This window comes from Pseudorasbora parva, chromosome 4, assembly GCF_024679245.1.
Source record: "Pseudorasbora parva isolate DD20220531a chromosome 4, ASM2467924v1, whole genome shotgun sequence".
Lineage (NCBI taxonomy): Eukaryota > Metazoa > Chordata > Actinopteri > Cypriniformes > Gobionidae > Pseudorasbora > Pseudorasbora parva.
In genome coordinates this window covers 44,936,991-44,963,021 of record NC_090175.1, presented here as the reverse complement: position 1 = coordinate 44,963,021, position 26,031 = coordinate 44,936,991, and the positions used below count along the sequence as shown (strand labels likewise).

Below are 26,031 nucleotides of genomic sequence, written 5' to 3'. Positions count from 1 at the left end.
TGACGACAGCGCAGTGACGGTGAAGCAGAATTTTGTACATTGAAAAGATGGATGGTGCCATGGAACATGGATCTTGTTCGTATCAGCTATCGCATCTGTTTTAAGCGATTTAAACTTTTCCTTTAGGTTAAAACCCGAGCAAAGAACAACACTCGGCTACCAGATGTGGATTACACCGGCTACTTTGATGATGAGGATGGGGTGTGTGATCATTTGCTAACACACACAGCAGCTCTCGATCTGGCCTTTCTGTGATTATTTCCTCAGACTACATCTGGTAATCATGTAACAATTGTAAATAAATAACTAGTGTAATTATGCTCAATTCTGAAAATGTTCTAATACATCTGAAATGACGGAATTTAAATATAGTTTGTGAGACAATTTTCAAAAGATGAATATTATTTTATTTTCAAAATAGTGCAAATCACATTCTAATCGCAATACAAACGCCTTACAACAGGGGCAAATGTGATCAGAGCTCTGTGTTTTCTGTTCGGCCGTCAATCCCGAGATGTTTCAGTCGGTCTGAGATGCTGATGGAGTGGCGGTGGACACCAGATATTATCATATTTCTTTTACAACAGCGGCAAAACTCGTCAGAAGCCATTGCAACATCTTCATCGAAATCGCAAACAGAGAATTGCTGTCCTAGTCTCAGATCATCTGTTTGTGACGCCCCTTTGGAAATGGCTTGTCTATGAAGCTTTTCCGGACCATAACTCAGTTACTACTGAGAAGGGTCTGGTTTTAACCAGACTATATGATTATACTAAAGGCATCCAAATCTTGGCACAAAACTGCATTACTGGCAACACAGCATCTCCCAAATAACTTTCACTTATCATTAACACAGATATGTGAGTGAGTGAGTGAGAGAGAGAGAGAGAGAGAGAGAGAGAGAGAGAGAGAGAGAGAGAGACAGAGAGAGAGAGAGAGAGAGAGAGAGAGAGAGAGAGAGAGAGAGAGAGAGAGAGAGAGAGAATGTTGACGATAAGGAGGACAGAACACATTTAAAACCATCTTATAAATGCAGAACCCAATGCAGCCACAACAACCACCCGAAGAGGAAATGAAGCATAGGTCTCTAAAACCAAAACAACGAAGCGGGAGATTATGATGCCTTTGAGACCGAACAATAGCAGTACTTTCATTAAAATCCTCCCATCATTTATAACATGCTGTTGAAATCCTAAAAAAAAAACTCAAATCTTCCTCCCTGGAACAGGAGATGAATATTGAACCCATATAAATCAAATGCCGCAACACAACGTCGCATCGCAGGCATTCCAGCGACTGAAAATGCATGAGCAGATTCTTAAGAGAATGAATCTTAAGAGCACAGACTTCAGCAATGTATGCTCAGTTAAAAAAAAAAAAAAAAAAAGAGTATTTTGTTTCAGTTCTGAGTGATTATAATAGAGATGAAGGGGATGTGGTTCACTTACACAGCCAGGGACCCCTAACCCGACGGGGGCCGCTGAGTCAGCAAGACAGGGCCCCTGATATCTGTCTGTGGAGCTCCCCCAGTCTCAGCTATCACCACAGGTAAACAAACACAGCAGAACAGATGAAGGACTGAAGATAAGAATGGGCTATGCAGCGTGGGCTCAAATCTACACAAACATGCTCAGTATTGCACAGACATACAGAACCCCAAGGACTATGTGTATTCCACCACTGGTAGGCTTATTAACAATTATTTGCTCTGCTAAAAACTGAAAATACACAAAAGGGGCACTGACTACTTTTTCATTTCTGTTGAGTTTGCCCTTAAACATTTACAGCATTAAAATAAATAGCATTTACTATAGTTGCCGTAATAACGCAAACACGTTAAACTTCTATGCCACCACAGTTTAAAAAACATGTCCATTTTTATTGCATGAGTTTATATTAAAAGATGCTTTATACCCCTGAAAATTTCCCCTTGGATTTTGTTAGGCCAGTCCAGCTCTAAAAATGGTGCTGAGTTGGTCTTTTTAGACAGGATGTAAAATCAGACATTCTTCACAGTAAGCACCCAGCACAGTTTCCAAATATTTGTGCATACCACTTTTCAGGATGCCTTTTCTTGCGTAAAAACATATATTGGTTCCTTTCAGACTGGACTGGTTCTGAGGGGTTCTGTTTGATAGGCTGTTGCTGTATAAATTGTCTGACTATGTCTGGATTTGACTGTTGACAGAGCTCATAACCGACCAATGACATAACCTAACGGCCTGTTTTATTGGGGCTATTAATACATCTCAGTTCATAGGTTTTTACAGATTTCAGTTCCGTCACTTGCACACATTCAGGGTCAAATCTGAGGAAGCCGTCTGTCTTGAGGTTCTACTGTGTTTGCACATTAAATGGCAGAATGTCCTTTTTTCCCCCACTTTTAACATATGTGACCCGTGCTGGCAAAAGAGTCGAAATGCGCACAGGATAATTTCAAGCTATAGGCAAAACAAGTGAAAAATTTGTTCATTAAGCCCTCGTCTAGTGACCACAATGCTCCAAATACCAATTAAACATCTAAAAGTATCTTTATTTTTCTGAGAGGAGTACCTTTTCTTTTGTCCATGAAAACAATCTCACTCATGCTGACTGCAAGATCCGATGCATGGACACTTAGACACCTCAGACAACGTGCGAGCCCTATACACACACATACACAGAACTACAGTATTTAAAAATGTATGTCTTGCCGAGTATTCACGCAATAAACAAATGTTTGGTTTGGAAAAACATCTGATGTGTAACATTATATCAGATCAGTGTGGTACAGTAAGTCTTAATATAGGCTGTCTTAATGTTAATCAAACAATTGTGGTAGCATGAAAAAAAAAAGTTTAATATATATTTTTCCTATAGATATTTGGTTTTAATTTGATGTGTGTAAAATTTGATGTTATTTTGGGTGGGTGGTATGGTTGCTAGGTGATTTTTTTTTTTTTCCTGAAAATCTGCAGAAAACTTGAACTCTATTTTTCTCAAAATTGACTTTGCTGACTTGTTTAACTTCAAACAGGTGTAGCTATTTTTTATTTTATTTTTTTGTCAGATTCCAACAAATTGTACATTATTTAGTATGTTTAAAAAATAATATAATTTGTATAATTTTAAGTCAAGTCTGTTCGCCATTTTGGTAACAACCATTTCCAGTCATGCACATCTCTTATCTACTTAAATGATAAAGACCAAAATCTTTAAAACAGTTTGTCGGTATACGTGTTTACATGCATTCAATCATTGTCTGAGCAGTGTAATAGTTATGCTTAGTTTCAATGTGTTCTGTTTCCTATCATTTGCTGTTTTCCATCCAAATTTGCAAATTTAACTATTGCACAAAATGGGAATATTGCATAAAACGTTCACAAATAAAGCAGTGTTTCCATCCAGTGAGTCGAAGAGAACAAAATTGTCAGATCTGGATAAACTGAAGCTAAATATCAAGAAAAGTGTGTGTAATAAGAGCTGTGCAACAAGATCGGTCCACTAGTTAGTCCAGTTATGCCATCGCGTTGCCAATCACATGATATTTTTGATTCACATTAAGGGATTTATGAAGGAAATGTGTTTCCAATGCAGTTTAAGCACGTTTTCCTATCAACTCAAACGAGTGCATATGTTTGTTATGTGCATTTTCTTATATCCCAAAATAAGCTGTTGTATGTTGACCTAGTTCCCTTGTGTGTGCCAGTTAAATCACTAATTAAGTTCACATGCTGTTCATTTCATTCTAGAGCTTTTGACAGGATTTGTTTTACATGGATAGATGGAGTAGTGTAATTTTACCACAGGATGTCTGTAATATCAAGGGCCAATTCGCAAAAACAGGCAGAGGGATTAAACCCGATTTACGCACCGCCGTCACATACCTGTCGTCAAGTGCATATTATATTGCTTCCTGAAATCACGTGCGTAAACACATATAATCTAACCTACAGATATGTCGATCAATTTATTAATTAAATGAATAACATTCTGATTGGATTCTGCTGGTATTAGGAACTTTCCTAAAGCTAAAAGAAGTTTCATGCCTCTGACAAGTGCTTTTAACCTTTTTTGGATCTGAATGGTAAGCAAAAAAAAAAAAACACGCAAGGTTTGCCACAAACTTGTACCACGGCCTAGAATGAAACTGAATGCTTTTTTCAAGTGCCTCCATACGTGAAAAAACATGAAAAACTACTTTTAAACAGGAAATGCTGGAATATTTACGTACAAATTGACAGCTGGTCTATTCGCACGAGATTAGCATTACCTGAGGATTTTTTTCCCCGGTCCTTTTTACAGAAAGTAAAAGTCGCCGTAATCTTAAATGGCATTGTCCGTAATGATAACTGGCACATTTGGACTGGACTAAAATCACTGAGAAGCTCTGGTAATAATTACATTACCCCACCTCTCCGTGATAAACAAATCCCGTCGGAATAGGGCTATAGTCTTGTGACTTACCAAAACGTACAAAATCAATTAGATTAGTAGATTAAGGTGTATATACATGAAGGTTTTTAGCCATAATTAGTCATAAATCCAGTTATAAACAGATTAATTAGAAGCGGTTTCTCAAGAGGAAATTTCAGGTGTTCCTTGTGGGGACATTTAGTCATCACAACATGGGAATAACTGGCTAATAACACAAAACCTAATTTTTTCACATTCATTAAAAATAAACAAAAATGTTTGAAAAAGGTAACTGGCTCTTAAACACATTGATTGTTGCGGTATCTCCCTTTCACACTAATCTGAAAATCTACATCCACCTTAAGAGTGTATTCTTTAGTAATTTAGTTAAGTTAACGTGACAGTCATGAGCAAATGCCAAAAAGGTCCCCAAACAAAAAGAAAGTGAAAGATAGAGAGAGATGCAAAAGTTAAAAAAAAAGAAGGAATGAAAAGAAAGCAAATACCCTTTGGTGTAAGTTTCACCGTGTCACTGGGTTTAGGAAAACATTCCACTCACTCTCCTTGAATTGAAAGAGTAAATGAGAGTGAGAGAGAGTTAGGCAGACTAAAAGCATTAGTGTAGAATTAGAGTAACACACTCACCGTACTCCCTCACATACCACACTCATGTTTGCTTACACATAAAACACTGCAATGGTGTTTAAAAAGTGTGCTATAACTTACCACCAACTTTAAAAGGACAAATTTTAAGGCCGTTAAACTGAAAAACAAATTATACAATTATGCATAGGAAAGAATACTGTAAAATGACTAAATAAAGGAAATGGGTTGGAAACTGATAAGTTGTAAAAATGTCACAATGGATGTTTGTCTGAAGCCTGAAGCTAACCTGAACCTGTAAAAAAGTCTGTTTTTTTTTTTTTTTTTTTTTCCGGTGATGAAAAAAAAAGGAATGACATTTTAAAAATAAATAAAAATAATGCATCTTTCAGGAATGGAAAAAAAAATGTTTAAGTTCCCAAAAACGGTATATCACAGAGTATGTGTTTTGTAAAGTGGCAGCTGCGAGGCTCTCAGCGCCGTTGACAGAAAACAGGAAGGAATGTTTTAAACTATAAGGAAGATAAGAGAACTGTGAACATCAGCTCTTGTGAGGAGGTATAAAGATAGACAAACACATAAAACACACACAAACACACAGGCGCACATCGCATTCCTGGACCCCCAAACACACACTAAAACTCCCTTGAGATTGTGGTCTAATTAAACTCTCTCTCTCTCTCTCTCTCTCTCTCTCTCTCTCTCTCTCTCTCTGAGATGGGAGTGGAAAATGTGTTTGATGAAGCTACATGGCTCAAGGCTGAGGACACAGCGTGACACAAACATATACACATACAAACAGGGATACACTGAAAGCTATGACTCAAATAAGAAAATATGAAATAATTACCACAGCATCTAACAACCCATGTAAACTCACATCTCTATAATATCATTAGATATTGCCAGGGACTCTCCTTCTATGTAAATCTATTTTAATAACCCTCAATGAATGAACATGAACCAAAGTTTTATTGAAAAGTAAGAGCTCTCTCACCCCATCATGAGCTTTATTTGTTCATCATCTGGCTTCAGTCTAATGCAGTGTGTAGCTTAGGCATTCTTTCTTTGGTGGTTTGCACTGTAATGCAAGGAAGAGTCTTCATATTCTGTTCTTTCTTTATGATATAAGCCATCATTAACACTAATGGGGCTGAAATGTCAAGAATACTTTAGCTTTTTTTTCATTAATGCTTTTTCAGGTATCAGAGCTTTTAAATAAGTATTTACCAATGGGAAAGTATACTGACTAAACTCATGCTGGGTACACACTACAAGATTATCAGGGCGATTTTGGGCCGATTTCTCCCTTTCTTATAATCCTAGTTAAAGTCCTGATTATCTTGATGGTTTTACAGATTATTTAATCAGATTTTCCAGTGTTGTGAGGTGTGTTAAGGGTGACTGAATCTGTTTGGATGAACGTTGGAGCAGTCCCGTTTATTTAAAGGAATTAAATTATTAAAAGATTAAAAGGGATTTAAAGAAATTAAGAAAAAATAAATAAGATTGTGTATGGTAAAGTTACAGTTATAGTTGTAGTTATGAGTATAAACTAATTACAAATCATATGTAAAAATCCAAAGCGTTTCTTGTCATGTCATATTCAGTTATGATTTACAAAAATAATGTCCTTTTTCAATACAAAAATGGTGAAAATTCATAAAAAAAAAAAAATGTCAAGTAGTTTGCGTCCCTCGATATTACCGTTCGTCACTGAACGTTTTTATCTTCAAAAAGTGTTTTGAATTAAATGTTTAGCTACTCTTTCACTGCTATAACTGAAGTGTGCCGTTGGAATTCGCACAACAGTAAGCTCTGATAACCAAACTGAAGTAAATAATTCAAATGAAATAAAGGTCAACTTGAAAAAGAGGTGGAAACAAACAAACACGTTAATAAAGGATGACATGCAACATAAACACATGCAAACACAGTATACAACTTGAAAAATATGAAAATAAAAATAAATAAATAACATGAAAAAACTTGGAAAATTAAAATACATTCAAATAATATCAAACAAATTAAGACAGGAATCAGTGATAAAATAAAAATTTTTTAAAAAAAAGTTTTCACGTGAGAATGTGAATTCTGGTTTTGGTAATTGTACAATGATGTGTAAAACAATCCTCAGGCCATAACCGGGGCAATATACTTAAAAAAAAAACAAGTTAAATTGAAGTTGATTATGGCACAAACTCTTTTCAGATGAAGATGACTCTACTGATGTGGTTGTTATTGACTGAGAATAGGCAAACCACAGTGCTTTAAATGGTTCAATCTGGTTCTATTATGTAGCTTTACCCAGCATTAATCAGAGTGTGCAACCTAGTCCACTTGGACCCCAAACATTTCCATGGTGGTAATTTCCTGAAGCAGTGCGACTCAGAATCACGGACTGGCCTGTGGCCGGCTGGAACAGGTTAGCTGCTGTAAATCATTAAATACTCAGGGTCGATATGAGAGCCGTAAGCCAGATGGGGAGCAGGTGGAAAGGAAAGAGGATGACCTTGAGAAAAAGGCCTTCAAACTAGACTCGGCCAGCTGTGGGAATCAACAACATGCCATGGAATTTCGCAGAGAGTGAGTGTGTGAATGAGTGTGAGAGAAAAAGAGAGGCGGAAAAGATAGAGATCAAGCCAAAACGGCTAATTTGACACTTCCGTGTGGCTTTGTTATTCTTAACACTTAACAACTTGGAGGTACAATACCACACCCCTAGTTTTCATCCTCCACTGACTAGCAGGCATGAACACACACATTTTGGGCTTCACTGGGCATGTACCCAGTTGAAGAGGCTTTGGTCTGAGGGCTTAAGCGCGACGAGGACCCTTTAAATCGGACCAGCCAACAAGACTCCCCACTGATGATCTTTTCACTCAGGACACAAAAGACTGACACCCACTAGCAAAAGCAGCAAAGTCACACAGCATGACAGCGGATGTACAAATAAAGCTGTCGGACCTGATGGACACCACTTGAGAATTGGTCAAGCACACAGTTCTTTATTGACACTGTTGTTTTCCTGTTTATTAATGGGAAGCTGCATCTGTATTGTTATAACGCGTAAAAGCCGAAAGTATACTTTTGTTTTTATTTAATTTTTTATGCGTACGTGTGCATATGCGCACAACCTTGCAAAGTATACTTCTTTTGACTCATATGCATACACAGGTGATCGACGCATGCACAGTTTTAAGGAATCTCTCCGCACGAGTTACAATCCCTGTAAAATCTGCAACAAAAAAAATGAAATGCACATGTGCAACCTGCATGCACAAAGCAGAGGTGGACAAAGTACTCAACTTCATTACTTGAGTAAAAGTAAAAGTATTACTAGTCATATATTTCTCTGTGAAAGTTGTAAAAACAGATTTTTACTTGAGCAAAAGTACAGAAGTATTTGTTTTCAGAAGTACTTAAAGGGTTAGTTCAGCCAAAAATTAAATGTATGTCATTAATGACTCACCCTAATGTTGTTCCACACCCGTAAGACCTCCGTTCATCTTCAGAACACAGTTTAAGATATTTAATATTTAGTCTGACAGCGTATCTAAGTGTAGGCACACTATACTGTACATGTCCAGAAAGGGAATAAAAACATCATCAAAGTAGCCCATATGTGACATCAGTTATTAATTAGAATCTCTTGAAGCATCGAAAATACATTTTGGTTCAAAAATAGCAAAAACTACGACTTTATTCAGCATTGTCTTCTCCTCCCCATTTGTTTTCAAACCTCAAATAAAGATTCAAACAGTCATGAATCAGCGGATTGATTCATGATTTGGATCGCGTGTCAAACTGCCAAACTGCTGAAATCACGTGACATTGGCGATCCGAATTTGAATCTTTATTTGAGATTTGAAAACAAGCAATGCTTTTCGATGCTTCAAGAGATTCTAATTAACTTATGTCACATATGGACTGCTTTGATGATGTTTGTATTCCCTTTCTGGACATGGACAGTATAGTGTGCATACAATTAGATATGCTGTCGGACTAAATATAAAATATCTTAAACTGTGTCCTGAAGATGAACGGAGGTCTTTCGGGTGTGGAACGACATTTGGGTGAGGCATTAATGTCATAAATTGTATTTTTTGGTGAACTATCCCTTTAGTTTAAAAAAATGCTGGTCAATCATTGAACTTCACAAAACCCTACAAGAGTGATTCCTGATAGGCTTTCCTAAAAAAACTTTCGACTTTGAGGACCTAGATAGAAATGTAGTCGAGTAAAAAGTACAATATTTGTCTTTCAAATGTAGTGAAGTTGAATAAAAAAAAAAAAAATACTCAAGTAAAGTACAGATACTCGAAAAGTGTACTTAAGTACAATACAATAAATGTAGTTACTGTCCACCTCTGGCACAAAGTACACACGGTTACAAATATCCGGCGGTGTGCGTTCAGGTAGTCTCTTCTGATGACATTCGCACTGTACGCTGACCCTCAAGTATGCATTCAAAGTGAAGTATACTTTGGCCTAACATGTGACTTGACTTAACTCTTTCCCTACCACTGTCAAAAAATTTTTTTGCTCTGCTTTCCGTGTTATCACTGTTATATGGTAGGGGGGCTTTCACACTGAAAGAGTACAGACTCTTTAGATCAAAACACAGGCAACAAAGAAGCAGAAACAAGTGATAGCTATTTATAAAATAGCGTGATAATCAACATTAAACAGCATATACACCTAAACTGTTTAAAGTTACGTAATGTAAAGTCAATCCAGGAGGTCTAGGATTGTGCCAGCTTTGGGAGTATTGGACGCAATCTAATCCATCTATGTTTTGATCATCATTCCTGAATGTATTTTTTCTGTGCGTTTTGGATGTCTAAACACATTTTTCTTAGCTTTTTGCTTAAAAAAATATACTTTAAATTGGCCCACGTTCAAGTGTAAATAATAAAAGAATGCATCACGGTATAATACATGTTTTATTTTGTTTTGTTTGTTTAAAAGCAGATGCTCTGTTTTTATCTTTTGGCATATTGTATGTTCAGATATTCATACAATACTATAAAAATTTTGTGAAAATTATCAAAAATGCCGGCGATGACTGGTAACTTTAAAACAAATGCAGGTGGGGAAAGATTTATAGGGATAGTTCACCCAAAAATTTAAATTCTGTCATCATTTACTCACCCTCAAGTTGTTCCAAACCTAAATTTCTTTCTTCTGCTATAAGGAAGATATTTGGAAGTTTATAAGTTTATAACCAAGCAGAGCTCAGCAGCCATAGTACAAACTTCATTCAGGTTTAGAACAATTTGGGTGAGGATTTTCATTTTTGGACGAACAATATTCTTTACTTAGATACTTATTTGTATGTTCTTTTTTAAAACGGAGGCATAATTATTGTTTTTAAATCTTAGTGTTGTTCAAAATGTACTTCATTTCAGCAGATTTTAAGTCTCAAAGTGATTTGATCTAATCATCATTAAAATTAAGTTCAACATTTATGAATAAAGAGTTTCTTTCAGAATTATTTTTCTTTTCTTTATATGCCATGGCTTTTTCAGTCTTATAAATGGTAAACATGTGTCCTGACTCCCCTTCACAAGATTGCTTTAATGATTAATATCAAACAAAGCCGGTTATACGTTATGTAATTCCATTAGCGGGCTAAGCGCTAGGGTCCTCGATTACACAGTTTGTCCTCTGGTCGCCTGGAAGGCAGACATCACGTAAACTGAACACTGCAGCTGCGCGGGTGACCTCTGACCTGAAGGCAATCTGAACTTTCATCAACCGTTAGCCTGCTGGGTTATGACGCTAAACTCTTCAGCTAATCCAATTAAAACCTGTCAGTGGAGAAAGCAAGTCGAGAAAATCATACTAATGTCACGTAAAGTCCTGAGCAGATGGGTGAATTTTCATGCTAGCTCAACCTGCTTTGTGCGGCTTACTAGTAGGCTTTAATCTAGTCATGTTGTTCACTAGCAGTCATGCTGGTCATTCACTATGGACTTGTTGACCAAGTTAGTCTTGATATTTAAGGCAGTTATGATACTTTTTTCCCATTTTCAAATGTAAAAAAAAAAAAAAAACTGTTGTTGTCACTTAACAAATCTCAAAATTGCAAATCCATTTGGTGCCAATATTGGCCCAGAAATTAGACACTATATCTTTAAGAAACATCTTATTTTCACAGCCTGCATGTGACGAATGTAAATCTCTTCTGACTTTATAGCTATATGCTCTGCTTGTTTACACACACTCATGCGAACTATACACACAGTTCATTTACCATGTCAACACCCACACTCTTTTATACAGTCATTTCCGATATTTTTATTTTATTACAAACATCCTGCTTACCGAAGCCACAACATTTTGGCCCTTGCCTGGAAATGAAGGAAGAGGGCAATGGTTCGATGTCAAGAGGAAGAAAAGGAGGGATTTGAGGAAAAGAACGTTTGAAGAAGCCTTAGGTTGTCGTGACCCACCTCTCTTTCATCTCTGGGTACTGAGGCTAGGGAAAGATACCTTCACACTCTCTGGAAAAAAGGGCAGGGGAAGGCTAACATCCATCACCTCTGACCTGTCCACTGCTTCTGGAGAAAGGAGGGGAGAAGGTAGGCCTCTGACCTGGAATCCACACCCTTAGCCCCTCCGAAGCTGGAGAAAGAGGACTTCAAGAGAGGCCCTGGCTGGTTTATGACTAATATGGGGAGATTTGCTGAGAGAGGAAGGTCAGTGAGGTTGATTTATGAAAGACAGTGAGGTGATGGAAAAACAAATCAAAGTAGGAGTAAGAACAGTCTGACGAGGGGAGGAGACATAATAAAAGACTTGCAAGCTTTGCTAATAAATATTAATTTCATCATGCTATTTTTCCCTAGTATTTCTGAATTAATTATACATTTTCATATTGTACATTATGTTGTGATGCCCAAATGAACTTTGTTTTATTTTAAAATGCATTTATATTATAACAATTTTTCTTATTGTCCACTCACCGATAATCTGCCATAAAAAAATAAAATAGAAAAACTTTAAAATTAAAATGATGAAACGAAAAAAAATGAAAACGGTAGAAAAAAAAAAATGAAAACGGTAGGGGAAAAAATGGTGAAAGCATAAAATCAAATAAAAGAAATATGTTAAAACAATAACAACACATCCATCTTTCATCCATTATGCTTAAATTAAATTCTGGCATTTAAAATTATGGATTTTACTTTTTATTTGAACAAAATAACAATTGTAATAGTCTATTTATCATATTTATTCAGTTGCTAATATAGGCTATTATAATACGTTTATTGTTATTGGACAAACTTCCCTATGCTTATGCTTGGGTTTTCGGTAAGTTAACCACCAACACTACTGGTTGCTGGAAGGTAACTGCTTGTTTTAGTCCATTACTAAAAAAGTTATAATGATTTTATGCTCCTGCTTTGAGGTATAGAGTGAGAGAATAAGAGGGAAAAATGAGTGGCTAATAGACCATTTAGAGTAAGTTGATAGTGGGTAAAAGCGTTCGCTCAATGAGCACCTGCTCACAGATAATTCTAGGCCTCCAAATGGCAACATACTAATAGTAGCTATCACAATTCTGCCAACCTTTAAAGATACGAACCACACCTCAGCTATAAAGTTATTTATCACCTAAACAGCTTATTAAAGCAAGTACTTTTTCTTGGATGCTGGCTACCTTGTTTGAGTGTGTTTGTGTTTGCTCAGCACTATTAGCTCAGCTTAGGCAGATCTGAATGTTCTGTACAGATACTCCAAAACATGAACTCATCCTCCAGGTTTTATCACTCTCAAATAAAATGGAAAACAGGGGAAAAAAAATTTCAATCAATGCCACCCCCCACCCCCCAATATTTCTGCAATGTTTCTCCGAAAAGTATAATTTGAGTATAAATATAATTGACCAAACAAAAAAATGTGAACAGGGAAAAGATAGGTAAAAATCAAGCATGACTATTCTAATCTGAGAAACAGATCACTTTGTTGTTGAGAATGGTGCTTTTATATTTTAAGCACTGTACGTGGTTCTTTGTTGAGAGAAGAAATAAATTCTACACTGATATAAAAGCTTTTTTAAAAAAAACATTAAACAGAGCTATTTTTCCACCACTTAGGTCATAATATTTAATTATTTTGTTGTCTGTCTGCTGAAGTGTGAAAATGCCAGTGGAGGCACAGATAATAATAATAACATTTGTGTGAAAAGCAGGTATTGTATAGAATATGAAATATATAAAATGGCTGTAGTTTGTAGGCGAAGTATGAAATGTCTGGTTTTTGTGATTATGCTGCATACTTTTCCTGGGCAGTCTACAAATAAGCTGAATTATAGGCAAAGTATCAAAACACGCCTTTAATGGCATTGAAAATGTTTTCGAAAAGGAGCAAAGAACTACGACATAAAGTAAATGATGTTCGTTGGTGGTGTTGAACTACTTGTTGCTGCAATGGCATTTTAAATGGCACTGCACAGTCTTCCTGTTCCGACATCGTGACACAGCAACCGTTTGGGAACAATAGGGATAAGCCTCTGTGGCGTGAGTGGAAACCCGAAAGTGAGTAGCGGGAGCATTCTATACTCTGCTGGCTGGGCCATTGGCATTAAACAGAATGCATAGGAAATGTGTGAAATATAGACAATTTTATACTTTGCCTACAAACTTCAGGCATTCTATAATATATTTCCTAGGCATTCTATAGCATAACTTCCAGAGCTCTTACTTGTACCACCTGACTGCTGCAGATTTGTTTCACCGTTGATAGCGTTTACATAGAAACGCATAAATCCAAAACTGAGGACGTGAACAGCTCCGGGAACATCACGGGTTGCCATCTCGCAATTAACGGCATTGTGGCGAGGTTGACGAGCGAGAGACGTGGGAGGAGCGAGCGAGACGGGTGCGTGATTGATGAGCGTCACCTGCGATAAGGGAGCTCGGAAGCATGTAAGAATGAGAAGGACAAGGCACGACCAGGACTGGACTTTATATTGTGTTTTGTTTTATTATGTGTATTCGAACGGATATGAATCAGCGTATTGATTCATGATTCGGATCACATGTCAAACTGCCAAACTGCTGAAATCACGTGACATTGGCATTAATCAATACGCTGATTCATAACCGTTTGAATCTTTGTTTGCGGATTGAAAACAAACATGGAAGAGAAGACAATGCTGACTAAAGTTGTAGTTTTTGTTATTTTTGGACTAACCTGCATTTTCGATGCTTCAAGAGATTCTAATTAACTAACTGAATTCACATGTGGACTACTTAGATGATATTTTTATTACCGTTCTGGACATGGACAGTACTAAACGTAAAAATGAACGGAGGTCTTACGGGTATGGAACAACATTAGGGTGAGTCATTAATGGCATAATTTGCATTTTTGGGTGAACTAATACAATACATTACAATGATTTAATTAGCATTGTATTGGATGTGGCATAGTCCAGGTTAACATTTGCGATTTATTTTTAGGAAGGAATTAAAAGAGAAAAAAAAATCCAATATTGGGTTCTTTTTGGAAAGAAAACCTGTGAATTTACATGTTTAAACTACACTAGAATTTGAACTTGTAGTCAAAACAACTAAAATTAGAAGTAATTTGTTTAACGTTTTCGTTACAATGAAGTTGACAGTTGCACAGATCTTTCCACGCACAAAAATAAACCCATATCCATGGATAGGTTGTAAGCCCACACTACTGAATAAACCATTAGACCACACTGCTACTGGTCATGAAAATTTTAGTGTTGTTAGGGTGGGTTTCAAAATTTCCTTGACTTTTTTTTTTCTTTCTCAAAAAGCCATGGGAGAAAAAAACCCTGCCTTACTGGATGATGGCTCACTGTCTGACATATTTAATTCATAAGGAAGTGAAGTGCATGCATTCTGTCAGACTAAGTCGTGTGGAAGCACTATAGACCGAACCTTAGAAGCACACATATAAAACCACAAAAAGTTAATCCATCTCTCTCCATCCCTCTCGCATCACTCTCACACACAACACAATAAACCACTTATGATTTCCTGGCACTAGTAGTCAGCCATCTTTAAAACACTTGAATGACACAGCATTTCCTGAGTTCATAACTGACTATCAGATGTCATTCATAATGCATTAATCACTAACGCATTCAAAATCTCAGTACATTATGGCTAAGATACAACATACGCAACTCAAAATGCACTATACAACCCAAAAAAGGATTCAAGTAGGCTATGTAGCAAACTTATTTTAGTCATGAGATCACATAACCAAGTGGAAAACTTGGTCACACGTAATAGTAGGTGTCTTTAACTACTACATACTTAAATAAAAATAAATAAAAAAATGTAATGTACAATGTACTTATTGTGCTCAGGTTGTATTGCAAAACAATTTTGCTGCTACTGAGCTGGGATACAGGCAAGGTTAGGGACAGGTCAGTGGTATGGCTAGGTTTAAAGGTGGGTTAACATGCAGTGTAATGGCATGTATAAGAGCATTGCATCAAACAATTCATTTAAAAGTAAGCACATTGTAGTTAAAAGCACCTAATATAAAGTGGGACCAAAAATCCTCAACGCAAAACCATATTTTAAACATAAATATATACGCTGAGGTATCATGCTATATGAATAGTTGTATTTAGTACAATGGTGCAAATATTAGGAGTTCCATATCTGATACTGTCACTGTACTATGGTACCATCACAATTTTTTTAAAGGCCAAATGCATTTGTACCACCTATAGCATCATAAAGAGGTCATATTCATTCTTAGAAACATGCTTTTTTCATCACTTCTACATTCGCACATCCACACCCACTTCCACATCGACTCACACACTCACCTGTCACCCTTTGGTCTCGTGTGTTTCTGTTAAACAGATCCAGAGCCCTGCAGGTGGAGTGTCTGATGTGTTCACTCAGAGATCTTTGCAGAAGCTGCAGACGCATGGACCTCGGCATCTTCTCCTGCGCTCTTTCGGTTCTATGTTCTCGTCCTACTTCACCTCTCTCCCGGGTCTGTCGTTCTCTACTCAGTCCATTTTCCATGTCCGGTTCTGCGTGCTGTGCTGCAGTGTGCATTAGGGAGTTCCCACTGCAACGCTCTCACATCCAGTCCTGCGCTACTGTGTGTGTGTGTGTGTGTTTGTGTGTAGGGCAGAGTGCTTTCAGTCACAGGCCTCAGTGCCTCCGCAATGTGAATAAAAAAATTCACATTTGTGTAATTTAAGTGCACTTGCTCGCTCTCTTTGTGTGTCCTTCAAGCTGCTACTTGTCTTCATGTTGTCAGTTTGCATTCGGAACATCTAAGTGGCTGTACTGATGGAGGCAAAACGTGCGTCATCTAAATTCATCTTAGCGCATTCGTTCATTCTGCTTGAGCGAGCATGTACTCTTACATGAGAGGAAGCCACAAACAAATGTCCTACACTAAGATTACACATGCAACCAAAAAGAAGCAGGTGTCGCACATTGTCATCAAACCCACACTTATATTTGTTTCCTAGCTTTGAGGTGGATGGGAATTTTTGTTTTGTTGAATTCAAGCACAATATTCTTATATTATATTCTATGCATTACATTTTTCTCTAAATGAGGACACAACTTAGACTCATATAAAGCTACACTAGTTTTATTTTTCATTTAAAACTTATTATAATTACAAAATAACTGCATATGAATGCAATAATTTAGAAATATCATTGCATTTTAAAGGTGATGTATGTAATTTTTTGACTGTACTAAAGCATAAAAATACCAATGTTTGCCGATATTTAGGAAATATGCTGAGATCACACTTATTTATCTGATTCTACAGTTATTCTACTTTGAAATGTGGGTTTCGTGTTAGAATGTTTGTTTTTGTCTCCGTGATCCCACCCACTGGCAATTTACCCAATAGTATTTTCACACACCTGGTTGCCAATTGGTCGAAAACACAGTGTATTGTAGCCATGGAAGCCATCAAACAAACTGGGGCAGAGACTGTAGATTCAATCCAACCCAAAAAGCATTGGCAACCATCTAAAAAACATGAATGAGAGCGTATTAAAACGTGGATAAATCAACTCATCAACTTAAGGGTGTAAGTCTCCTCGACGCATTGTCAATTGCACTCGCTCTTGTGCATGTCCTATCTGGCAACCCGTGTGAACTATGAGTCTGAGGAAGAGGGGGTGGGAGAAACAACTCTCCAATATTTTGAATTTGGACTATAGTACTCATTTCAACAGCTAGCTGTCAATATTACATACTGCACCTTTAAGACTTTAAAAAAAAAAAAAAAAATAGTTTTATGGTTTTGCCTGGTTTAGCCATCACCGGAGTACATTTTTGCTGATTTAAGTAAATCCACACTTTTCTAAGCTATAGTGCACTACCAGGCTCCAAATGGAAGTTCTTAGTTATGTAACAGTTAGATTATATGTAAATGAACTGGATTAGGCCCGCCAAACAATAGATGTTATTTTGCATTGCTGAACTGTTAGTCGATACATGCACCCTTTGGACAGGGAAAGAAATAATGCTGTGCAATAAAGCAAATATAATATAACATTAAGATAATTAATTTGATTTGCAGGTTTAATCATTTGAGTTCACACTCAACATGCACTCACACACTCTGAACCACATAACTGTCGTTGTGATTTATTCTTCATGGGTGATTTATGGTAACTTGTTGCTTTTTTAGTATAATAATTAAGTTTACAATGTCTATTAAATATTACAGTGCTCATGAAGAATGCTGTTAAAAACAAAAAACTCAGCTTCACTCCACATATACATTTAATAAAAAACCTTGAAATGGTGCTCTGTGGCACGGCAGGATTTAGAACATCTTCCTGAGTCTCCGCGGACAGGTGGCGAATGCCGCCACCAGTGTGTGTACACTCATTGAAAACAATGTGTTCGAATTTTAAAGATGTGGCGCTAGGGATGGCTCGATACCACAATTTTGGCTTCGGTACGGTACCACAATCTAATACCGAAGTACCGATATTAAATCGATACCACAAGGTCTGATATTAGCGCGGGTATATTGCACGCGAATGAGTTCAATTATGCAAGTTTTGAGTTTATAAAGTGGGAAATTACCACAAATGTTTATTAGTAAATTAATCAGCAAAGCTTATCACATCAAATCAGTCATTTGAAAACTTTCTTGTGAGAAATAATTTCAGCAAAAATCTCTCAAAATGAGCAAATTGCTTTTGGTTTCAAAAGACATCGCACTACACTAAAGCAATCTGCATAATCCGATTCAACATTTCACGCTCGTCTCGGGATGGAGAACAGAAATCATTTGAACATGCAAGTGATTTTATAGCATTTCGTAATAACAGTTACAGGAGATATGAGCTCATACGACACACACACACACACACACACACACACACACACGCGCCTGTCACTTAGTCACGCTCGCACATTACACATTAAGTTTCCTTAAACAGTCAAATACACAGAGTTATGTACAAATGTCCATCTTTAGTGAGTAAGTTATTCACATAAACACAGGCGGTTGTGTCTAACGGGAATATAAATAGTGCAATAGTACGCGTGCAAATATAATGAGATCTAAATGTCATTGGTTGAAACGAACGCTGGAGATTGTGATATTCGATCTTATGTTAGGCTATGTGTGTGCGTTGATCAGTGTTAAAAGAAAATAAATGTCTAAATGAGATGGTTTGAATGATCACTGACCTGTCGATCTCTTCAGAAGTCTTAAAATCAGAATAGTGACAGATGCTTCTTGGCTAGGTTTGATGGTTCTTCATCAGTTTTATAAGCAAAGTCATTACAAATGTCACTTCTACTCCTCTCTTTATTAATTCGTTTTGGGCATCTTGAGTGAGATTCAACTGCTTTATCCATTTTGTTCATCTGTTGTTTTCACATTTGCCGGTTGTTTCGGGTCAGTTTGGGTAGCGCGCTGCCATCTAGCGGTGAACTTCGGAACAGCAGCATATACCGAAATGTGCCAAATCATGATATCGTACCGTTTTAAATAAAATATATACCGGTATTTTTCCAGTACCGGTATATCGCGCATCCCTATGTGGCGCTGAGCTTCGCGTCCGGTGTGCGACCCCCTTTAGAAGCAGGAAAAATTAGCAAGCGTAAGGATTTGAGCAGGTTTGACAAGGGCCTAATTGTGATGGCTAGCCGACTGGGTCGGAGTATCTCCAAAACTGCAGCTCTTGTGGGGTGTTCACATTCTGCAGTGGTCAGAATCTATAAAAAGTGGTCAAAGGAAGGAACAGTGGTGAACTGGTCTTGACAGGGTCATGGGTGGCCAAAGCTCATTGATTCACGTGGGGAGCGAAGGCTGGCCCGTGTGGTCCAATCAAACAGACGAGCTACTGTAGCTCAAATTGCTCAAAAAGTGAATGCTGGTTCTGATAGAAATGTGTCAAAATGGATTGGATTTGCTTGGATTGGATGCGTGATTTTTAGAGGCCAAGGAATTTAAAGGCCAAGTCAACACCACAAACTCACAGTACATTTCAGTTTGTTTTGTATGGGGCTGCAAAGCCTTGTCCACCGCCGAAAGAGCCATAAAGTGCGTATCATATGCACGCGAAAAATTGCATACCATATGCACGCCAAAACTCATTTTGGCGTACACATTCCACAAAATTGCAAACTCGTATTATTTATACGCATTTCCGGGCTCATGTGTCGCTTACCTGGGGAACACATGGCACCAGGATGCACTATGGCAAGAAGGCAAGCTGGCGAAGGCAGTGTGATGCTTTGGGCAATGTTGTGGATGTTACTTTGACACATACCACCTACATAAGCATTGTTGCAGACCATGTACACCCTTTCATGAATACAATATTCCCTGGAGGCTGTGGCCTCTTTCAGCAGGATAATGCTTCCTGCCACAAAACAGAAATGGTTTAGGAATGGTTTGAGGAGCACAACACAGAGTTTGAGGTGTTGACTTGGCCTTTAAATTCCTTGGCTTCCAAAAATCAAGCATCTGTGGGATGTGCTGAACAAACAAGTCCAATCCATGGAGGCCCACCTCACAACTTACAGCACTTAAATGATCTTAAAGGAGTCCATGCCTCGACGGGTCAGGGGTGTTTTGGCAGCAAATGGAGGACCAACAAAATATTAGGAAGGTGGTTGAAATATTTTGTCTGATCAATGTATACTAACAAAGCAATAATAAAATAAACCTCTGATTTGTCAACAATGAAATGGAGAGTTTGAACTGATTCACACATAAATTAAGCATAACTAGAAAAGTATTTTAGCAAAATCATTTCATGGAAACTATGTACATTTAATGTATAGATATAAAGTATAATAAGTAATGATGTTGAATAAGAGGTTGTAAGGAGGCATGTGCTCTGTGTGTGTGCGTATGTGTGGGTGATAGTGTGTGTGTGCTGGGGTGTGAAATGACTGGGTTTATGAGCATTCAAAGAGAGTTGATAATTGAAGATAATAATAGCAACTGTGTGTTTAGAATACTTTGCCAAAGCGACGTAAATTTGGGATTAGTGCTTTTGCATTCCCAGTAATGCACCACTGAAGCAAGCGATGAGGGTTAATTGGCCAGCTAAGAGTTGCACTACAATAGATGCTTAATAATAGCACAGAAAACACACACACACACACACACACACACACACACACACACACACACACACACACACACACACACACACACACACACAGCTGATAATTTACTTTATGACCTCTGAGGAAAAGCTAAAGGAAATAAGCTTCATTTCTTCTGCTCTTTTCAGCTTAAAGATCCAGACCAGGATTCAATCATTAAAACTTACACACAGCAGTCACTAAGTTGTTAAATAAATAACATTTCTAAACTGCCAAAATTGAGGATTAATGGCTTAATGACCAATAAATTAAGTCAAACAAAAAGTATAATGCAAAGTATAATATTTTTTTTGCAAATATATAAGAGGTTTAACACAAAGTGCACAGATCTAAATGGGTTCAATAAGGGTGCTCAAACACACAAACACACAAACACACACACACACACACACACACACACACACACACACACACACACACACACACACACACACACACACACACACACCAAAAAGAGAACATAAACACACATTTAAACCTCACCCTCACCATCTAATTTACAATAGAAAAACACAATCTTCTTGGAAATACCAAGATGTCTGCCCATGTGTAATGTTAGAAGTCTGGAAACACTTCGTCCTACTTTCAGCACCCTAGCAGAGTTTTGTACACAATCACTTACACAAATAAGCACGTACACGTTTTTGGGAAGCATCCAAACTCTTTCATTCATCTCTCCTGAACATTCCATTCCTGGAGTGATTGCATCAATAGCATGTAAAGTGAATGAGGAGGTTCATATCATTGTTAGTGAATGAGGAGCCTTTTTGTCATCTGAGAAGAACACATGTCTCGCTCTGGAAGGATAATCAATGTGTCTCTCTTTCCTTCGCTCTCTGTCTCACCTAAGACACTGTTACAGAAATGATATTTAGGTGATGATATTAAGATGGAGAGACACAAATACATAATAAGCAAAAGAAAGCTGGTCGATCATCATGATATTGTGTAGCAGCCAAAATACTCAGACTGATCCTGATACTCTTAACAGAGGGATCACCTGGGTACACACAATGACCTACAAACACAAAACAATGGGGAAAGAGTTCAAGAGGTAACATCTATGGAGTCAACATAAGATTAAAGTCCACACCCAAACACAGAGACAAGCAAACAAGCTGACATTTACAAAAAAAAAACAAAAAAACAAACAAAAAAAACTATCCCGTGTTCACATCATAAGACCCCTGCTGAGTATTGTGCTGTTGAGTCATGGGATAGAGACTGCTCAAGGCCCACATATGGGGCTAAAAGCGCTCTTTACAGAAATCTGAAAAGATGATTTCCTGCTCTACAAAAACTGAACAAGCTGCTCATCCCATCAACTCACAATGCACTACAGTTTCCTGTCCAGCAGGACTATATCTTACCACAGCCAGGGAATGACCCTGGGAATGGACAAATGGGAATTACTAGTGACATCAGCTAAAAAAACAAGACAAAAAGAGATCATTCTCAGTCAAAGCTACAGTAGAAGAAACAGAAACATTACACTGTCATTTTATTTAAACTAACACTAAAACTTATTTTGTTTTATGAATGTCACATTCAAATTGGCTTCGAAATGTTGTATCAGGCAGGCCTTCATCATTTATTTGCTATGTTCTGGTAATTTTCTGCCAGTACATTATCCAGTAATTAGACGGAAATTTCCCTTGACCCTTAAAACAGAAATTAATGCAATGTGTAATTCAAAATACAGGTAAAAAAACATGTATAAAAAAATATTTATATTTTATCCTTATTTATATTTTATTATATTATATACACTGTGCCCTATTTTTTAAGGATGTTTTTTTTATTTATTTATTTATTTATTTATTTTTTTTTACAGTGTAGCTATGCAATTGGTCTTAGTTAGACAATTAATTTTTGTTTAAAGGTACCCTAGAATGAAAAATGTGATTAACCTTGCCATAGTGAAATAATACGAGTTCAGTACAGGGACATCCCATACTGTGAGTCTCAAACACCATTGCCACCTACTTATGTAAATCTCGTAAATCAAAAACACCACAGAAAAAAAGTGCTTCTCAACATAAACCCAATCGTGACGCATCATTTACGCACGCCCCCAACATTTGCATCTGTCCAGACATGTGCATTGTCAGAGGGAACTGACGGAGCGGAATGGACACACGTCAGGTTCCAGGCTGTTCAGGAGACTTTTCTACCCTTCCCACAGATAAAAAATGTCAACAGTCATGGTTGATGTTTATAATCGGATACCACTACAATTTAATTCAAGATCGTTCGTTTGTTCGGCCCATTTCAAGCAAGCTTCGCTCAGCGTCTTAAACTGAAGATAGTGGCAATTACAACGGTATTCCTGCAAACAAGTAGCAATTTTATCCACTTATTGACTGTTTAAACAATTTCTGATTAAATTGAAAGTATCTTAGAGACAGCATTGTCTAGATAATGCAAAATGCTAGTACAGTAACAATAGGAAACACCAAGTATCATACAAAACTAAATAGTGTGTCTAATGACAAAGAGTAATATTATTTTGTATTACAAAATACAACCGTAGATAAGTTGCTTACAGATCGTTCACTCGATCCTTCTAGCAAACGTCACCTTTTCCACCATATAAGTTAAAACTATAGTCATTTGACAAGGCTATTCACTTTGTAAAAATATATATATTTATATTTTTGAGAACTTAAGTAGGATGTGTTTGCATGCTTGTATTAAGAGTATATCACAGTCACTGCGTAGCCTACATTGTGACTAACGTTATATAAACATGCAATATCGTTGACGAAAAAAGACGAGTCATCACTGGTTTTGGTTTGGGAAAGAAGATCGTTCGTGCGGTTGTCAAATTTCAGTAATTTAAATCCCCCAAACAGAGCTTTTCTGTTAAAAGAACATGTATGCTATCCGGTGTTTTACCTAAACATGTCCAATCTGGCAACCATATGCACGCGAGCTCTCTCTCACGCGCGGATGATCTGAAAACACCACATAAACAAGTACAAGTCTGCTACAGCCCAGAGATTGACTGAGGAGGTGAGGAAGGACAACCTGAATGCAGTCCTATGTTTCATATACTTCAAAAAGGGATTCACCGAGGTACGATGGTGAAGATCCTGAAGGCATACGGAATTCCTCCGAACCTACTCCGGTCAATAGAGTCCATGTACTCAGGAACAAGGGCCAGGGTGGTGACCCAGATGGCAACAGCGAGGAGTTTGACATCCTGGCTGTAGTTATGCAAGGGGACACACTAGCCCCCTCTCTCTTCATCATAGTCCTTGATTATGCGATCAGTGGGCGAGAGCAGGAACTTGGCTTCACGCTGACACCAAGGAAGTCAAGTCGACACCCGGCAGTAGTCTTGACAGACCTTGACTATGCAGATGACATCAGTCTGCTCTCCGACAACATGGAACAAGCACAGGAACTACTGCACAGGGTAGAGCTAGAGTGCACCAAGGTTGGCCTTAGGATAAATGCAAAGAAAACTGAGGTCATGACCTACAACGTTCCACCAGAATATCAACCTCTGATAACAGCAGGAGACACTGTGCTGAAAGAAGTTGAGGACTTCAAATACCTGGGCGCATGGGTCAACTCAACTGAGCAAGATCTAAAAGTGAGGAAGGCACTTGCATGGAGGGCCCTGAACGGCATGAACAGTATATGGAACTCCAACCTTTCCCGCCAAATCAAGCTCAGCTTCTTCTACGCGACGGTAGAGTCTGTTCTCCTCTATGGCAGTGAATGCTGGACCCTGAATCCAACCTTAGAGAAGTCCCTGCACAGGTGCTACACCAGGATGCTGCGATGCAGTGCTTAACATCAGCAAGAGTGAGCATGTAACCAATAAAATCCTGTATGAGGGAGTACCAAGAGTAAGCAATAAGATTGCTGTGAGGAGAATGAGACTTGCAGGACATTGCCGAAGGCATCGAGAGCTGCCAGCCAGCAAGCTGGTGCTATGGAACCAACACATGGCCATCGGTCAAGAGGACGTCCCACGTTAACGTATGTGGACATACTCAAGAGGGATGCAGGAGCCCAGAGCACCAATGAACTGGCCAGATGCATGGAGAATCGGGATGACTGGAGGCAACGATGGAAGATTTGAGATGTTTTGCTTAAAGTTTCGTTTAGCCAGTCTGTGTTCTGTCAGGACGGCCAGGACTTACGAGCCGCTTTATTGAACTGCTGTGAGCTTCTGAAATAAGCCAATTAGAGCAGAGCTCAACATTAATATTCATGACCATTCCAAATAAGGCAAAAACAGAGCATTACATCCTAGGGACAATTTATAGGGTTGTAAATGGACCTGCAAAACTGTATCTGGACAATTCTTGCCCATAAGCCACATACCCTCTATGTAGATATCAGAGAACAATTTAACATATTGTTTCAAATCATTCTAGGGCACCTTTAAAAATGTATTCAGAATGTAACTTCTAGTCTGGCTCCACAATCCTATGTTCTTTCGCTCAATTTTCATTTTCCTTCGGTACTCCATCTAGGATTGCAAAATATATTGTCTGGTTTTCTCCGATAAAATTTTAACCGGTCCAATCAACGAACAGAGGGAGTGGCTGAGAATGATGACATTGATGTTGTGCGCAAGTTTGAGATGGCATGCGTCAAGACAAAACGTTAGCGATTGGTTATGGAAGATCCAGAGTGGCTCTGGACAGGTCTAGTAGTTTTAAACTTCAACAGAGTACCCTCCCCAAAGAAGTTAATGTTTGTCAATGAAGAGTGATTCTCTGTACAAATGAAATGTACAAGAGTACAGTAGAACCAGGCTAGTGAAATGACACTGTGGTGGAATTGTGTCTATGTTAGACATTCTTAGTATACAAATTGAATGATTAAATAAACTTGTGAGAATGTGTTTTAGAAAGTTTATTTTCTAAGAGGTCTACAGGCCCAAAAGCACATAGTTGTTAAAGCTACACAGTGTGATATTTTCCCCCATCTAGTGGTGAAGAGGTACATGACAATCCAGTGAATATTAGTTTCTGTTCCTCTCAATACTGATTTCGTTTTAACTCCTATGGTGGCCAATTTAGTCCAAGAATAACATGGCAATCCCCCTCTTCACATTCAACACGGTGCCATCGAGTGTTAAAACGCAAAAGGCGAAGCTTGAATTTATGGCTATGTTCCTCTTTGGCTAATGTACTTTCAAGATTGAGGGGCAACATGGCAACCAGCATTCGAACCCCTCATCCGTATGTATTTTCAATGGCCTATTATAAACTTACGAGAATACTTTATTACGTGAAAGAAGTAAATATACATTAATGAGCACATATATTTTTGAAAGAACTATGTGTTTTTAGCTAAGAGTAAACAAAAAAAGTTACGCAGTGTAGCTTTAAAGCAGCCTCCAACAGAACTGTGGTCTTCAAACAGATGCCTTCCGAAA

At 37.8% G+C, this 26,031-nt stretch overlaps 1 protein-coding gene across 2 annotated transcripts in view; it reads right to left on the bottom strand.

Annotated features, from left to right (window-relative positions):
• Window positions 1-26,031, bottom strand: part of dlc1 (DLC1 Rho GTPase activating protein) — a 111,780-nt gene that overhangs the window by 54,010 nt on the left and 31,739 nt on the right. The window contains exon 1 of one of the 2 annotated variants that reach the window (XM_067441933.1): window positions 15,830-16,037. The exons of the other annotated variant lie outside the window; for it this stretch is intronic. Coding sequence (XP_067298034.1) covers window positions 15,830-16,034 — 205 coding nt within the window. The 5' untranslated portion in view covers window positions 16,035-16,037. Of the gene's footprint in view, window positions 1-15,829; window positions 16,038-26,031 lie in introns of those variants that run through there. 2 annotated transcript variants of the gene reach the window in all.